Source organism: Microtus ochrogaster (genome assembly GCF_000317375.1).
Source record: "Microtus ochrogaster isolate Prairie Vole_2 chromosome 14 unlocalized genomic scaffold, MicOch1.0 chr14_random_2, whole genome shotgun sequence".
Classification (NCBI taxonomy): Eukaryota; Metazoa; Chordata; class Mammalia; order Rodentia; family Cricetidae; genus Microtus; species Microtus ochrogaster.
This window is the reverse complement of record NW_004949097.1, coordinates 6,958,052-6,976,428: the sequence shown is the minus strand read 5'-3', so window position 1 is coordinate 6,976,428 and position 18,377 is coordinate 6,958,052. Positions and strand designations below refer to the sequence as shown.

Genomic DNA, 18,377 nt, shown 5'->3' with positions numbered 1-18,377 from the left:
GTGATTGGCATGCACAAGGCTATGGACTCAATTCCATGCATCTGCACGTGCATACACACAAATTACAATGTTAACTATTCTAATGTTGTAAATAACTAATAGCTGAACAGTTTTATGGCATATAATGTAGGGAATGGTGGGAGAGATGTGTCCAAAAAAAAAAAAGTTGATAGAAAATGGTTAATTACTACAACCCTAGACTGTAGGTGAGAAAACAGCTCCACTCAGTCCAATAGACCAAGTTTGCAGATTTCTTTACCTGGTATCCTGAGCTCCAGAACTGAGAGCCAGAATTTAAGTTCTCAAGAAAGAGCTTCTAAAATTACATTCCTCAGGAAATGTTTCTCTGTGATAGTAAACAGCTTACACTGATATATCTGACTGCATATGTCCAGATAAAGAAAGCTGTTAACTGGCACTGGGTCATACGTGTGTCATACACGGGTCACAGCAATCCCACAGAACCCGACTCCAAGGACAGCATGCCATGACACTCTTCACTTACTGGTCGTTCACAACAAAGATACAGTTATCCTGGGATGGCTGTCCTGTGACTGGATGCTTGCAGGTCACTTTCCTTTCATTGTGGCTGAAAGGATAAAAGAAAAAATGAATTATGTGGGATACTTCTATAATCATGAACATTTCTCTAATAGTTTACAGTAAAGCATCTACACTAAAACTCTGACATTGAAGTCACCGAGCAAACACAGCTCTCCTCGGCTTACTGCGGTGTGCTGCCGTGAGTGCAGAGCATGGACACAGCACCACCAAGTCTGAGATCTCAATACTTCATAAACAAAGTGCTGCTGACCAGGGCAGCTACCATCGTATCTTATATTTCTCAGATGAGCCACAAACACAAAGAATGAGCACCTGACAGTCTCCTTTAATTCAGGCCCAAGTTTGGCGCATTTCAGAGAGGAAACACCGCAGGGGCATCAGTACACTATGCTCTCATAAAGCTAAGAATAAAGCGTATGTTTAAATCAACATATTCTTTAACAGCTTCACATATGCATGTATTACATTCTGGTCACATGCACCAGCGCCATCCTCTATTACCCCCCTTCTGTGTTAATATGCAGAATTCTTTAATGGGTGCCCACTTGGCCTTGTGAGAGGTAGTTGGTATCCAGCTATGGCTCTCGAACACTGTCTTTGGTACAAAGCAGGGGTAACCGATCCAGACTGCAGAGGCAGAGACGAAGATTTCTCTCCTCAGTTCCACCAAATGTGTCTCCTGCTTCTCTGCAAACCACATGTTCACACTCTATTTGCCACTCTTTCCCACAGCTCACCAGGTTTGCTTTGGTCGATTTTACTTCCCAAGGCTCAAAATCAGACCAAGAATATCCTTGGTTCCACTCTAACGTGTCTGGCAATGTCATCCAAGGAGCTTCATACGTTAGAGAATGAACTGAGCACAGCACAAATCTTGTGTTTGCTTACACATTTTGTTTCTAAATCTGTGGAAAAACACTATTCTTCTTTAATCTGTGGAAACCCCCTACGAATGCAGAAAACCGCATCTAGAAAACACAGCCACCAAGACTGATAAGACAAACATCTGCACGCACACAATACCCACCAGTTGCTTCTAGTTCATGGGGGATTTATGAAACACACCATACCTAATGATACAACTTCATGTTCCGTTCTAGACAATCACTCTAACACCTGCCAGTAACTCATATGCTGAAGCCTGCCCAACAATGCCCACTTCCTCAAGCAAACTGTATTCCCTTTCAAAGGCAAAACTATTATAGCAGCCTCTGCCTTTCCTAACTTAGAAGACTGGATTGTCAGCTCTATGAGATTTCACCCTTATTCCTGTATCACTATTGCTTTTAACCCATTTTCTCCACAAACTCTGGGCTTGTCACAGCCTGAGTGTGTGTGTGTACATGTGCGTGTACACGCATACGTGTGATGCTGTGCATGGCCATGTGTATGCATGTAGGACTTGTAGCATCCTGCTCTATTGCTTTCGACTTTACTATGTAGACACAGTCTCTCTGAACCAGGCTCTTAGGCTGGGCTGGCTGCCCTGCAATCTCTTGGAATCTGTCTTTCTCAAAGATGGGGTTATTGGCATGCTATGCCACACCCAGCATTTGTGTGTGCTATGCTATGGGAACTCGGGTCCTCATGCACACAGAACAAATGCTCTCAGCACCCAGCCTTTTCCTCAGGCTCCATACATTTAGATTCTGGGCTGCTGCTGAAGCTCAGGAGTGGAATATATGCTTAGCATGCTCCAGGCTTTCGGCTTGAGCCGGAGGTAGCACTCAAAAACAAAACTAGCCGGGCGGTGGTGGCGCACGCCTTTAATCCCAGCATTCGGGAGGCAGAGGCAGACGGATCTCTGTGAGTTCGAGGCCAGCCTGGTCTAGAAGAGCTAGTTCCAGGACAGGAACCAAAAAAGCTTCGGAGAAAACATGTCTTGAAAAATCAAAATAACAAAACAAAACTAAACTTGTCAAGAGATCTGGTACTCTCCATGAATGAAAAGAGAAAGTAGAAAAAATATATTTTTTCTGTTTTTTTTTTAAATGTAAATTTGTGTTTCTAAGAGAAGTCTTGCAAAAGGGGATAAAACTCAGGTCTTGACTCACAATTGCTAAAGAAGGACACAGAACACTTCTGTGACAACCCCAGCTCCACCTCACTCTACCCATGCCTCCCAAAAGTAACAGCCTAGACAGAAACTCTGAAATTTTGACAAAGACGCTGAAGTATAGCTTTCCACAGTTGATAGTTTCTGATGAGGGACTCAGTTTTCTTTAAGGGGCTGGCCACTGGGAGTTTGACCATGTTCCATTGAGTATATGGGCAACACAAATTGGACTTCCTCTCTCTCCTCTCTTCTCTCTCTTCTCTCTCTCTCCTCTCTCCTCTCTCTCCTCTCTCTCCTCTCTCTCTCTCTCTCTCTCTCTCTCTCTCTCTCTCTCTCTCGTTGGGGGGAGTCATAAAGTGGGGAGGGAAATGCCTGGGAAGAGTGGGAGTGGGGTGTGATCAGGGTGCATTATGTGAAATTACCAACCAACCAACCAACCAACCAACCAGCAAAAGCATTACGTTAAAAAAAATTAAGACTTGGGGAAAAAAACACACTTCTAGCCATGGAACTAATGAGTTCCCTCGTCTTGAAATTCACTGCAGCAAGGTTGGAAAGCCGCACTTAAAGACGACGATGGCAGGTGCTTCCTACTCTCCTCTTTCCCTCTAGAACATCTCTATTTGTAGAACAAGATGGGGGTGGAAGGGTGGGAGGGTGGTCATGGTGGGTGGCAGCGTGCATGCGTGTGTGTCTCTGTGTGTGTGTCTATTTAATAGAAGACATCTTCTGCATGTTGGAAACTGTCACTGGAATCTACTGGGTGTAGGTGGAGTCTACAGTATGCTAAACATTTTATCATGTGCAGGAGAGTGGTCCACATCAAAGCAGCCCTGAAAGGCCCCTGTGCCTAGGGAGGGAAGCCTGCCTTGCAACAGCACAGCCTTTGATAGTGAGCTCCACTAAGTAGGAAGCATTTCTTCACTATCCTGCATTTCTCTAAACACAACAGAATGACATGTACATTCCTATAAAAAATCATATACTTTTCCTTTTCTTTCTCTCTTTCAGTTTTTCAAAACATGGTTTCTTTGTGTAACTATCCTAGCTGTCCTAGAACTCACTCTGAAGACCAGGCTGGCCTTGAACTCAGAGATCTGCCTCCCTCTATTTCCCAAGTGCTGGAAATAAAGGTGTACACCACCACTGCCCAGCAAATTTCTAGTTTCTAAAATGATATGAGCCAGAATTACTGAAGGAACACTCTCACCCTTCAGACCACTGACAAATGAAAAACCTTGTTCTAAAGCCTGTTAGCAAGTGAGGGCCACACGGCACAGTTCTTTAGAGTGTAGAAACCAACCAAGAGGAGCAGATATAAACGCTACACAAGTTAGTACATAATGACTTCTTTGAATCAAGTATGTATGGGTAAGGACTATTTCCCAAATTAAAAGACAGAATTTTACAGGAGGGGTGTCTGAGTGGTAGGTAGCCTGCATGAGGTCCCGAGGTTCAATCCCCAGGACTTCATCCTTATTGTTTACCTTGTCCTTTTTACGTGGGTACCCTATTAGGCTCAAACTGACCACAGTGTTCCTGTACCATGTACGCAGAATGTAACAGTCCAGAGTGCAGTTTTTCTTGGCATTTACTTTTCAGGTTGGGCAATGCGCCACAGCCTTTCTTCTCTAGAGTTCTGTCAGGCAAACAGAGCAAAGTCCATGCCTAATTCAGCAGCAGCAGCAGCAGCAGCAGCAGCAGCAGAAATAACGGCACTGTCATAAGCCCACACAGTCCAATCAAGCCTAATGGCAAATCTGTAACCCATTCAGAGGAAATTAAATCAATGAGACTACACGATGGTATCTCGGGTAGAGAAGCGAAGTGCAAGGCTTTCTTGGACACCGCAGCTTTCCGTGTGGGGTAAAGAAAAGACTCCCGCTAGCAGACTATAACTACCGCAGGCTCTCTAAGGGAAAAGAAAGCAAACTGGCCAGTTCCATCCTTTGGGAAGTTTTGGGAAGGTCAGGAAGATAATTTAATCACAACATAAGTTTCTTGAGGCTGTGCCTCATGGTCTCAAAAATGCTTTAATATTTTGGCCAATAACTATCTTCTGGCTATTCTTAGTACTCTAAGTTCCCTGTAGAATCATTTGCTTTTGTTGTCTTAAGAAAAACAATTTATTTCATAGTGTGCTAGTCTGATTCTGTGATTATAACAAACTATCTCAGATTGTTAATTAAGAGAAAACTTTGGTGATTCAACTAATTAACTGACTGCTTCCAATACTTAGAGCCTTCCGTGCAGGACATTCATGCTGAGAACCCTGCTGAGCAAGCTCTACACCCAGGGCTGCAAGGCCCAGCAGGGTCCCTTTGTGGAAGCCTGCTCTCAATGACCTAAGGACCTCGTGAAAGGTCCTACCTCCCACTGCCTCCCAATAGGGACTCGAGGGACCAAGCCTAAATGGGCCTCCGCGGGATGCCCAGCATCTAAACTACAGTACGTGGCTAACCTCGGTGACTGCAGCAGATAGTGAAACCACTGCTTACTACGCTGCCAATAACAGCTAATGTGATCTTTGTAATGATAGACTATAAGTTTTTTGGGTGGTGGTGTTTTAATGTAACTGGCAACAAAGCTGGAAATACAACCATTAAGGAAAAAAAAAGTATATGTTTTAGAAAACTGCCCCAAAGATCTTGTTGGTCTCGAGAAAGGATTTGATTTAGTGAAAGCAAAACAGGACTGCACGGTGAGGCTTGGCAGCTGCAGCCTGCTAACTCTTTTGGCAAGCACTAGCAAAGGCAGCAGTGCGTTGCTCCGGGAGCCTGACCCACAGGTTACCACATGCCTGCGACTGTGAGAGCAGGAGGCAGAGGCCTGTGGGAACCGTGGAAGTCGCTGTGCTCCTCCCAGGTAGGGCAGAAGCCTGCAGCCAGCAGCTCAGACGTGTGCGTGCAGCCCATTTTGTACACACGTCTATGCGGCAGAAAGAGCACCAGAGCTCATATGCTGTTCAAGTTTAGTTGACAGCTCAAGGCTGTTACACAAGACACCACAAGGCAGTTATATTCTCTGGCTTGCTCTGAAGTTAGAGATGTTTATCAGTAGAACTCATACCACCATCATTGACAATGAAACGTGATTAGCTTTAAAACGATGCCTGTAGCCGCTAGTTAGTTATTAAATTCATGAATTCAACACTGGCTCAAGACAATGTTTATATTATTAAGTGGAAAATTCACTAATGCTTTATATAGCAAGCTATTTATTTTCATTAACAAACAGGAGGGAAATATTATTTTAAAATCTGTCCACCACAATCACTGTTTTCCCAATTTATTTACAGACTAAAAATAAGCTGGCATAAGAGACTGGGCCTACAATTAAACTCAAAATTTTAGGAACAGAACAGAAAAGAAAGAAACACCCTGACTTTCTTGAAAAATCCAATTCTTCGGCCTGGGTTATGTGGGAAAGCAACCACACAGTTAGCAATGCGAAGTATGTAACTGTTTAGAAACACAGGAAGCAAATCCTCTTTTCCTCTCCCCACAGCAGTTCCAAAGGCCTTTAATTCAGCTCTAAGCTTCCAGACATGCGCTTAGCCTCAGGGATTCATTTACCTGCCATGCAGATCTCCTTGGGGCTTAACCCTTTATTTCCCACCCTTCTCCCCGCATTTAGGAAACAGATCACCTCTGACATCTTGGGAGAGAGGAGGAGACCAAGTGTGTGAGAACCTCACTCGGCTCTTTCCCAGCAGGGCACGGCGGTCACTGGTGGCAGTTCTCACGGTGACAGCACTGCTGTTTTGCTGTACTGGGGACCTGCGCTTGACAGTCCTCAGAGTCCCTCTGAAGTGGGGTCATGAGTTACACTGCATAGGCTGACCCACCCGCCACGTCTACCCCCACCGGCCAGGGCTGCCTTCCCTCAGACGGCCACATCCTTTCTACAGCTTCCCCTGCCCTGTGGTCCTGCCCTCACCGACTGCTGCAATGGCACCCAGGGCAGGCAGCAGCACAATTTGCTCAGAAGTCCGTCCCTTCCCCCCGGGGGACAGGGAGTGCAGACTAGGACACCGCTTTGCTAGGGTTCCTCCAGGCCCTGCAGCCAGCCTCACCACAGCAGCAGTCCATCTGAAGCTATCAGGAAACCTCCAATTCCCATCTAATTTAAACTCAATGCCTTCCCGTCTTGCTATGCTCTCAAGCTTTGTAGCCATTTTGTTCTCTTAGTCAGCTGTTCCAATGAAAATTATCACCTCAGCAGATTTAGAAATGTTATGTCACATTCTCCTATCACAGGTACCACAGAGTACAAATGCCACCAAGGCATGCATCACACCAACAGGAACTGAAAATCTGGTTCGGCCTAACCCAGGAAAGGGGCTTAAAGCTGGGTGGGAAAACGTGAGCCGGCTGCAAGGAGCCAAGCAGAAGGCTGAAAGTCTCCTTAAGGACTAGAACAGCAGTGCGGTGTGGAACCCGAGAGCACACACCCCAGAGAGAGTATAAACTGCCCCCCGAAAAAGCTCTTAAAAATAAAAATAGCATTTACATTACATAAAAAGAAACACTTGCAATAGATTTTAAATAATTCTGAGGTAACTCAAGAATAATTCAATTAGCACTACGCTAGTTAAAGACAAAATGTTCCTGTCACATTCACCTGAGCGTCACAACAGGGCTATATCTCGGACCACTTGGTAAATTAAAGGCAAAAAAAAAAAAAAAAAGACTAAAATAATTCCAACCCACCCCTTTACCCATAGACAACTGGTTATGAGTGCGACTTAGGATGTTTACCCTTCCACCCCAGACAGGGTTTCTCTTGGTAGCCCTGGCTGTCCTCGAACTCAGAGATCTGTCTGCTTCTACCTCCCCAGTGCTGGGATTAAAGCTGTGTGTTATTACTACCTGGCTAGGATGTTTGTCTTACTGAAAAGAATAGCTAGCATTGTACAGTCAAGATAGAAATATGAATTTAAGATATGCATAAAAATTTAGGATGGCTGGGTTATAGTGACATACCCTTTAATCCCGGCACTCAGGAGGCAGAGGTAGGCGGATCTCTGTGAGTTCGAGGCCAGGGTGGTCTACAAGAGCTAGTTCCAGGACAGGCTCCAAAGCTACAGAGAAACTCTGCCTTGAAAAACCAGAAAAAACAAAAACAAACTCCGCCTTGAAAAACCAGAAAAACCAAAAACAAACAAACAAACCAAAAAACAAAACCAAAAACAAAACAGGGTGATTGTCTGCCAAGTATAAAAAACTGAAGCCATGGCATTTCTGGTAATGGGTAGAACTCATCCCCTGAGAGAAGACACCCTGCACCACCTCAGGCACTGGTGCACGGCAGCTGTGCATCCTGGGAAGGTGGGCGGTGCTGGTGCTGAAGTGGGGGGGGCACGGGGGGAGGGGGCTGCGCGTACACAGAGCAGCTCTATCCCTGAGGTAAGGCCACTGGAGTGCCACATTCGGGGCAGTCTATCTACTTCTTAAGTTTCCATTGCAAATTACCAAATACATTTCTCTGTGCCTGTTACAAACACATGTTTTTCTGATCCTAAGACATTTTAGAAAGATCTTTATATCGATGTAACTACTTCTTCATGTAAAATGTGCACCAAAGAAAAATAACAACATATAATTGGAAGGATAGAGTGTTTGGTAGCATCAAGTCATATTAATGAGTACGCCTTACCAAATCGTGGTTGAACTAGAATGTGCTAGAAGAATTGGTTGCTAAAGACAAATACAACCGGATGTTTCCTTGATTTAAAAGATTATGGCTACCTGCATCATCTTTAATATGAAATAAAATGACACAGACAACTACAGTTTACTGGACAAGGAATACGGCCTGTGCTTAGAAGTTATTGTTGACCTAGAGTGGAAAAGCTCATACAAAGCCACACAGCGCAATAAAAATGATTACGGGGTATATTACAGTGGTTTAAAGGACTATTCAAAAAATGGCAAAGAAATTTGTACAAAAACTATTGTCACAAAACTTAGAACCTCAACTAGAAACACTGAACAATATTCCCTTTGTCATTTAAAAGCAAGAATGTGGCATTTAAAAGTATATAACCTATAACTTCATGAATTCAGACAACTCTACCACTCCCCAATGAATGCTAATTAGTAATAGTCCTTAGTAACATTGATTAAATAGACATTTATTGTACCACTGGGAAGGAAGCAAACAGCAAACTAGAAAAAAACCAAGTTCAAGCTTTAGTTCTTAGGCTGTCACTCTAGACACGGAACCCACCTCTATAAAACACATTAACCACACAGTTTAAAGCACTCTGACTGCTTTGGTGGGAAGGAAGCATTCTTAAGAATCAAACTTGAGAGCCAAGTAAACCATACAATTTAAATAGAAAAACGTTAATGATTTAATTTACTAGTCTTTTAAAATTTATTTTTAAATTTCATGTGCATAGTTTTTTTGTCTGCAAGTATTTAAGTGTACCGTGTACATGCAGTTCCCGAGGAGGCCAGAAAGGGGAGTTATAGATGGCTGTGAGGTGCCATGTAGATGTGGAGAACTGAACCTGCGTCCCCCGGAAGAGCAGCAGGTGCTCTCAACCACTGAGCCAACTCTCCAGCGTCTTAATTCACTTATTGCTCACTCCACAGCGTTTACGTATTTTTAGAAAACTGTATGAGCTGTATTGAAACCATTTTCTCATGAGCATAAGTCAAATAACGCCCATGTGAAACAAGTTCAACTTCCTTTCATCTGTTGCTTTTCATCCATTCAAGTGAGCCCTGCAACACAGCCTCAAACGCAAGCAAGCAAGCAGAGTAAAGTTCACCCAGCACTTACGGTCCAGTTTAGTCAATAATAAGACTCCTACAAGGCTGGTGTGGAAGGTTATCAGCTGGTCTGAGGGTCAGGCTTGGACCTTTGCAGTAAGATGGGATCTCTCGAATACAGAGATTCTTTTCTCTCGCTTAACTTGCTTCGTAACTTTAGTTATTCACGCTGACATGTGCTCAAGCATCTAATATGCCCAATGTTTTGTTCTGCTTACCACAAGAGAACGAAATACAGAGCGGAAGCCTGAAAAGGGCTGAGGCAGCCATCTGAGTTACCACAGCAGCGTCTCTCCAAGTGTAACTGCCTTCTATTACTTTAGAGCCAGGGAATCTTGTAGGTCCACGGCGAGTCATCTCCCTACAGCTATGCTTACCATCCTTCTGTCACATTTAATTTCCTGTTCATTCAAAAAGAAGTTACAGCAGACCCTTCTCACTTGAGCTTTGGTGGCAGCCAGTGACCTCTGATGTCATAATGCCTCAAAACCGTCTTTGTCTGAGCTGTGTGTGTCTCATCTGTTCCGAGGCACCATACCATGGCAACACACTGCTTTGGTTTAAAACACAGACTTAAAAACACGTTCAAATATTTTAAGTGAATTCATGATAAATTTTTAAAGGGACTAGAAATACCCATGACTTTTCCATACACAGCGCTTCTTAAATTTTCTAGCTTTGGGCTAAGTCCTAGGTAGAAGCTGAAACTCAGCAACTTCAGGGAAAAACTGTGAATCTTAACGCTGTCAAGTTCAATAAAACGAACATGAAGCCCCATTTCTATGCTTTCAAATATGTAAGTAAAATATACTACACTGCAAGTCATAAGGTGGCAACCTAGCCCTTAAATTTGAAATCCTACATAATGCCAAAAATAATTATTCATATAAAAACACATATAATAAATCATTCCTATTTGTTATATAAAATTGAGACAAAAATACTTATTAGCAATTATTGCCCTTTCCTCATATAAATCTTCTATTCTTAAGTTGGAATCAAAACTGCCGCTGAACCTTCATAAAAACCTTAATGCCATAAAAGTCACTAGGAAGACTTAAAAGCTCCAATATGCACAACATAAACAATGTATCCATAAAGCAAAGCAAAGAAATTGTAGTAAAAGAGCCTTTCAAAAATAAAAGGAGGCTCAGACAATATAACTTTCTTATATCATGCTTGCCAATGAAATACATTTATATTGTAATTCAAAGAAATTTGAATTGGTATTTCAAGTAAGAGTAAATTCTTAAAGTCACATTTGTTGGCCTCAACAACTTATGTTCCTAAAACTTCTTCCAGTAGGAAAAAAAACACCGTCTCTAATATAAAATTTTCTGCTAGCATTTTGTTAGTAAGGATTCCTACTTTGAATCACATCACAGAAACAGCCCCAGATTAGAGAAACAAAGGAAATTTAAGCTAAGTGTTAATTTAAGCTACACTGAAATTTTTAAACATTATCCATCAGTATCGTCAATATTTTCCAAAAGAATATTTGAAGAATTATTCATCTAATTCTGAGGCGGGTGTATCCAACTTCTCATCTGAGTATAAGGTAAACTGATTTGTTTAAAGAAAAAAAATCTTGGCTTTAAAGAAAATCATGTCTATGATATATTAACGTAGCTGGAAGTTAAGGACAAAGAGGAAGACATTTCTGACACTGATTTCTTAAAATGGCCAAATCATGTGCAAACCAGATAAACATATCCACATGACTCCAACAGTTTAGAAGTACTAGGATATGCAAACCCTCTGCGTTGGGCACCTGCGTGGCACCGGGTGCAGAGTGATCATCACAGACCAGTCACTGACAGCACGGTGACGCTAGCAGCAAGAAGGACAGACAGTCACTCACCTCCTTCGAGACACTCAGACCGGGGATGGAAACAGACTCAACTCCTTTGTCTCTGAGCGGCTCTCAGTGAGTCCTGTGAGGACCAAACACCCAGGAAATGCACTGTGGCTTTCAGGCTGGCCTGCCACTGAAGTCTGACACCACACTGACGTCATACTCTAGCCTGTCATTGCAGCCGCAAATTAAAGCAGCTTCTCCAGGAAGAATGTGTTATGATAGCTTGCCTTCTAGCCAAAAAATAAAATATGACTTCAATTTCCTTAAATGTGGAATAGAACATGGGGTAAAATACCAAGGTATACGATCACAGATAGCTTTCAAAGGGAATGCTTAGTGAGAAATTTAAAATAAACACTCTAAATAATTGGGCATTTTCTGCTTGTAAGCACACTAAAAGGACTTCCTTTGATTTTTTTTTCTTTTTTTCGAGACAGGATTTCTCTCTGTAGCCCTGGGTGTCCTAGAACTCACTCTGTAGACTAGGCTGGCCTCAAACTCAGAGATCCACCTGCCTCTGCCTCTTGAGTGCTGGGATTAAAGTGTCCCGTCCCCCCATTATACTATTTCAAAATTCAACACATGAAAGACAGAAAGAGAACTGAAGTTCCTGTCTTCCGCCCTGCAGAGACGACGGCAGCTGCTCGGATTCACTACTATGTCTAGCACCTCACCGACCCACGCGGGCCTCACCTCACAGTCCAAGTGGCTTCTGTTCTTACCTTAGTTTTACTGAAGAAACTGAGGCTGAGTCATGCTGCTGATAAAACCTGGAACTCTGAGTGTCCCCACTGCCCAGGCATTTTGTTAATGATCAAAAGACAGTCTGCTGAAATACACCTTGAGACCAAAGGTTGTGTACACAGGAGGTTACCACAGCAGACCATTCTCACAGAGGTCCCATGTCCCCAACTTTCATTAGATGGCTTCCTGCTACTTAGTTAACCCTGGGCACTAACAGACACCTATGTTCAATTTCTAGCTATAACTAATTAAAAAAAGTGTCATTGTGTATCTTCCTGCATTTTTGTGTGTTCAGCTACAAAGGATAATTCCTAAATGCGGAAAGAATATCAGAGAGTGTGTACAGCTTTAGGTCTATACTGTCCTCTTTAAAGAGCCGGCAACTTATACATGCACTCCAGCACACCCCATTTCTTCATTCCCTGTATCCCGGCTCAGACCAAACACTGACGACCACTTTTCTTCTTTGCACACCTGACAGAGAGAATGTGCCGTGCCGCTCCACGGTTCTGTCTGCGGATGTGTGGGCCTGCAGGCGACTCCACGGTTCTGTCCGCGATGTGCGTCCTGCAGGAAGTGGTCCACCTTAATTAGTGGTCAAAGGCAAGCACCCTGGAGTCTGGTGCCAGACAGGTCACCTAGCCTCAGCTTTCTGGTAAGGAAAACAATCTAAACCTATGGGTTTTCTGTGAGAGTGACAAAAATCATATCAAGCCACCTAGCCGACTCATTTAATGGCTGACCGCATTTCTTCTACAGTTCATGCCTTTTTCACAAGATTGTAACTTATATGAGAAGGGCAAACTACTTTAACCAAATGTACTGCAAATACCTTGTTAGAATGTTAATGGTATAATGCTTTTAAAATATGTTAATTGGGGCTATCTTAAAACCAAATTTAACACACAGTCTAAAGCACCCCCTTTCTTTGAAACTGCTGTAACAACAATTAAAACCAAAGGACAAAATTGCTTAATTATATAGTCTGAAATATAAGAAAGCAGGCCAACAGTTTGCTAAAACCGGAAGGTTGTACATATGGCTCATAATCTTCCCCTTCTTTTTTAGGTTAAGATTTTGCTAATTTCAATTATAATCAACTTAAGACTTTTTACACTAAGAAAACAATCCCAGTCTTAGAAAATAAAGAAGTCAATAAAACTACCTTCACAATCCAAAATGCAAAGGAAGAGTCCCTTTAAACAGCAGAAATCATTATCAACTGGTAAAGAGAATGAGAGCTACAATACAGAAGGCTTATTATCTCCCACAGGAATTAGACTCTATTACCTGATGAAGACTTCCTTAGCAGGACAGTTCTGTAACAAAGCCTTCCCAGCTCACTAAGCCAAACATAATGTTCATATGCCAGCATCTAGGAAAGCCCAGACGAGGAGTGTGAGGTAGAGGCCAGCTGTAGCTACAGTGAGACCGACTGCTGACCTTAATTATCAAAATGATTCCACTGAGAGATGTCTAGGCCTGGGACACACAGCCCAGGGTAAATTTTGGAGGGCATTTCCTAAGGACTGACATGGGAAAGTGGGGGGTGGTGGGAGAAAGATTCACCATGAATGTGGGTGGGGATTCTATGGATCTAACTGAGAAGAGGAGGAGGCCAGGGCACATGTGCAAGCTCTATTCTTCCCAAGTAAGTACGTGAGCACCGCTGACATTATCTGTGGAATTCAGAGTTCAGCTTCCCAGCCTTTCTATGTGGACTCAGCAACCAGGACTGTTCAGTGTGCAAGTAGGCATTATCGAGCTTCCTTGCCTTCTATTATGCAAAAGCCACTCAAATAAATCCCTTTGTACTGTTCTGTCTGCCTGTCTCTCTCACAGTTTGTTTATTTATTTATTTATTTATTATGCATACAATATTCTGTCTGTGTGTATGCCTGCAGGCCAGAAGAGGGCACCAGACCCATAACAGATGGTTGTGAGCCACCATGTGGTTGCTGGGAATTGAACTCAGGACCTTTGGAAGAGCAGGCAATGCTCTTAACCTCTGAGCCATCTCTCCAGCCCCCACAATTTTTTCTTCTAGTTTTGATCCTCTACAAAACCTTGATTAGAAATGAGCTACTTTTGGCCAAACTGCATGGCTCCCCATGCATTTCTCCCCTGCGTCTAAGCTCCTGGTGCTCACTGTGAACTGGTTAAAAGCAGCTGGCACAAACATGTCATAGCCTGAATGCTACACTGTCTTGAAACGTTCTTTTTTTCAGCTTATTAGCTCATCATTTTTCAGTTTATATTCATTTAATGTTTCAGGACACGCATAAACTACCAACAGATTCTTTGCTGCAATGTAACATGACCGTTTCCAGTCCAATTTCCAATAGCCATTGATCCCTTCTAAACCTCAGAGAACAGTCTTTACTGTATGTTTCAATAGGTTCTAGTTTTCCAAACTCCTATCAGAATGGTCCTCAGCTCGGTTTACATCATTCTAGGGTGCTCTAGTCTACATTTCCAAACTCCTACCAGAATGGTCCTCAGTTCGGCTTACATCATTCTAGGGTGCTCTAGTCTACATTTCCAAACTCCTGCACACTCCTCTCACACGTCATTTCTCAAAACCTAATGCCCACATTGTCAGGTTTAGTTACAGCAGTTCTACTCCCAAATTTTTCCACCAGTTATTTTTGCCCTGTTCAGGCAGAATCTCTGACAGAGGCAACGTCAGGGAGGGTCCACTTGTTTTCAGTTATGTGCATCCATCATGGCTGGGAAAGCATGCCCAAGTGGCCACTTCCTCACCAAGGGCTGGGTGTTAGTGGCTGATCATGCTACAGCAGAGCAAAAAACTGAGAGAACGCTACACAGGAGCGAGGGGCTGAGCACAGTCTTCAAAGTTCACCTCCTAAAAGTTCCACAGCTTCCCCAACTAGCGCCACCATTTAGGGAGCTGGGTTCAGTATGAACACTGGAGTACTTTTCAGATTAAAATCATGACAACCTATCCTGTTTGAAGGAAACAAACAATAAAAAAAAATACCAACTACCCAGATGAGCAAAATAATGTACTAAAAAGAAGGTTTCCTATTATCCTAGCATATCTGATTTAGATGTAATCCATATGAAGGCAGAACTTAAAAAAATGAAAACATAGCACAGTGTTAGCAGAATCACACAGAGGAATGGATGGTGGCTCTACACAGCGCTCCCTGAGGAAAAGGATAAAACGAAGCAGCAGAGATCTGTTCGGAGTCTGTGAATTACCAGGGACATTAAGAGTGACAAGCCAACCAAGCACTTGGTTTGTGAAGTTACCATGCCTGTATGGTTTCTTTGGGCCCTTCCCCCATTTATTCACTGATCACAGTCCACCACAGGAAAACCGTGGTGGGGCCACGGGAGAATAAGACAAGGTCCCTCTTCTCAAGGTCACAACAGGACAAACTGACAGTTTAATAAGAGAAAGCAGACTGTAAACAAATCATTAAACATAACCCGAGATTTGCAGAGCCCAGAAGAGGAACAGCTCACTGCCGGGGGTGTGGGGTGTGGGGTGTGGGGTGTGGAAACCACTAACAATGTGACCGCTGACCTGACGATTGCAAGATGAAATCTGCTAGGGGAAGCTGTGCTGGCAGACACGTCAGCCATAAATACATACATACATACATACATACATACATACCCTGAACTCCCCACCTGCAAAAGCTTCCCAATAGCAAACAAACTATTTACTTAAAAATATTATTAACAATAAGGCAATTCTCATGTGCCTTGTTCAGTTCTGTCCAACTCATCTCAAAGACCTGCGTTGAGAACATTTTCAGGAGGAAAGTGGAGAAAAGACTGACATCCCACTACACTGTTGGAGCTAATCAAGTTCAAATCAGTATGGAATCCTAAATCACAACTAATCTCAATGTTCTTTTCATGTTTCTCTAAAGTACAGGGCAGGAGCCATGCCTCATAAAAACAGAGGGGACCAGTGCAGTGGCTGAACAGGCAAAAGTTATTGCCATGTAAGCCTGATGACATGAATTTAATTCCTGAAGCCCATGTTAGAAGGAGAATGAAGTCCCTAGAAGGGGCATGCACACCTCCTCCATACACAGTAAAAACAAAGCATTTTTAAAAAGCAACGAGAAGGGTTAGAGTTGGCACTCACTGTCCTAACAGAAGATCAGGGTTGGATTCCTAGCACCCACATGGTGACTCACAACCATCTGTAACTCCAGTTTCAGTACAGCCAATCTCTCTTGCCACTGCGGGTACCAGGAACACACATGGTAAGACGATAATATATACATACAGTCAAGACACACATAATTAGTAAATAATAGAAAGAAAGAGAAAGTTCAGTGAGCTTCTCCTAAGAACTTTGCACCAACACAGAAGTGTGGTCCAGCACACCTCTAGTACATCTGTGGGGTGACCGAGGGTCCAGCCATCACTGTACCAACACAGATATGTCAGCACACCTCAGCCATGTCTGGGAGATGACCCAAGGGCCAGTCACAATACTGTAATTTTTCAGTCCTTATGTATTATTTCACTTCCCAGTGGAATTTAATCTTGAAAATGCCATCGCTGCCCTTGACTTACTCGACCTATCAGGAGCCTCAACATTACTCTGCAAATCAGACATGTTTGGCGACTTCAATCTGAAACCCAACTCCATTCATCATGTAGAGTCAATTTGTTCATAACTAATGTTCAAATACAGGTCCTTGTAATGATGAAAGAAAGACACCCTCAAGTCTTTTCTTCCAGTACCCGACACTACTGGGAAACAGGAAGTGGAAGATGTCATACTGGCTGGTCAGTGATTTTCATCTCCTAGGTCATTTACTCCAAACCCTTCTGATGAGAAAAACACTAGAATGCACAACTCTGTGGCACGTGCCCACGGTCCCAGTTCCCAGGAGGAATCAAGAAAGAAGGGGGAGGGGCTCCATTTACTATCCACGAAATATTCAAAGATGATTTGTGTTTCAAGCTAGTGTTCCTTTAGAGATAAAATCTCACAAAACAGCAAATGCCTGGAACAAGTAATTGGAAGAGATGAGTGATTTAGGAATCCAATTAGTCCATAAACACCTGCTTAGGAAGAAACCAATTATAAAGAAAAAGCCTTTCATACCATTAGACTCTTCCTCCTTAGGGAGTGGTGGGTATTAAAACATACTTGCTTACCAACAGGATTCAGACCCTTTGCATGTGAGAAAGCTATCTAGTGCTTAGGCTATTAATGAGCACCCTGACCGTCTGGCCAGCTGAGTAAGACTGATGTAAGACTTCAAAATTCTCTATGTCTTCTAGTCTTTTCTAAGTTCTGCTTTTTGCATAAGTCACAACTAATTCAATTAGTTTTATATAGTACCTGACCAACTCACATTCTTAAGTCCTATTGAAGTACCATCTTCTCAGAGAGCTCCAGGGCACGCTGCTCGCTTAGGTTGCGATGCATTAATGCAAGACCCAAGCACTGTTTCCAAGTGCTTGCTGGCTCAAGGGGTAGAATAAACTTTTCTGTACAGGGAGAGTGCACTCCTGGACACTGAACTAACTCACTTACACAATCACATACAAGTCAAAGTGAGAGGTATGACCCAATGGCAGCAAACAAAGCAGACAAAAAGTTGACCATGGTGGCCACACCTTTAATCCCCCCCCCACACACACACACACAATCTGGAGGCAAAGGCAGCAGAGCTCTGTGACTTGGCGACCAGGCTGGTCTGGACAGTGAGCTCCAGCCCAGCCAGTTACATACTGAGGCCCTGTCTCAAAACAAATAAAATAAAAGGCAGCAAAGATGCATTAGAACTGGTCAGCATCCGACATCTCAAGTTCTGAACTAGAGGGGAAATGTGTGGTTGTGTCTCTATCAGTTCGGGAACCTTTTACACTTTCCCCCTACTTAGTAGGGGAAAAAAATGGACAGTGGTTAATCTTTAACTACATTTTCACTGCATTAAAAATTTAGAAAATTTCTAATGGCCGTATGTGCAAAATGAAGAATGAAGACACACGCAGGACAGAATACAATGGAGAATCGTGGCTGAGACAGAGCCTTGGGATGGAAGGGCCACTTTCAGCTCTACTGCTGACCCAAAGGTGCAAACAGGGGAGTCTGATAGCATGCTGTTTTTTTTTTATAAAAAAGATTTTATTTTATTTATGTGTGTGCATGTGTGTATATAACGCCACATGCAAACAGTGCCCAGAGAGAGAGAGCAGAAGAGGGCATTAGCCTGGAGTGGAACCAAACCTGAGTCCTCTGGAAGAGGAGGAGCATGGTTCTATCTTCTTTCTATCTATCTATCTATCTATCTATCTATCTATCTATCTATCTATCTATCTATCTATCTATCTATCTATCTATCTATCTTCTTCTTCTTCTTCCTCCTCC

At 43.0% G+C, this 18,377-nt stretch overlaps 1 protein-coding gene across 14 annotated transcripts in view; it reads right to left on the bottom strand.

Moving 5' to 3' along the window:
- Positions 1-18,377, bottom strand: part of Plekha5 (pleckstrin homology domain containing A5) — a 167,594-nt gene that overhangs the window by 72,362 nt on the left and 76,855 nt on the right. For 13 of the 14 annotated variants that reach the window (XM_026787948.1, XM_005364549.2, XM_005364550.2 and 10 more), the window contains one exon: positions 506-589. Coding sequence is in view for 7 of the 14 variants with exons in the window: in XM_026787939.1 (XP_026643740.1) it covers positions 506-589 (84 nt within the window). In the remaining 7 variants the exon portion in view is untranslated. Of the gene's footprint in view, positions 1-505; positions 590-11,263; positions 11,299-18,377 lie in introns of those variants that run through there. The other variant, XM_026787944.1, reaches the window with a different exon arrangement.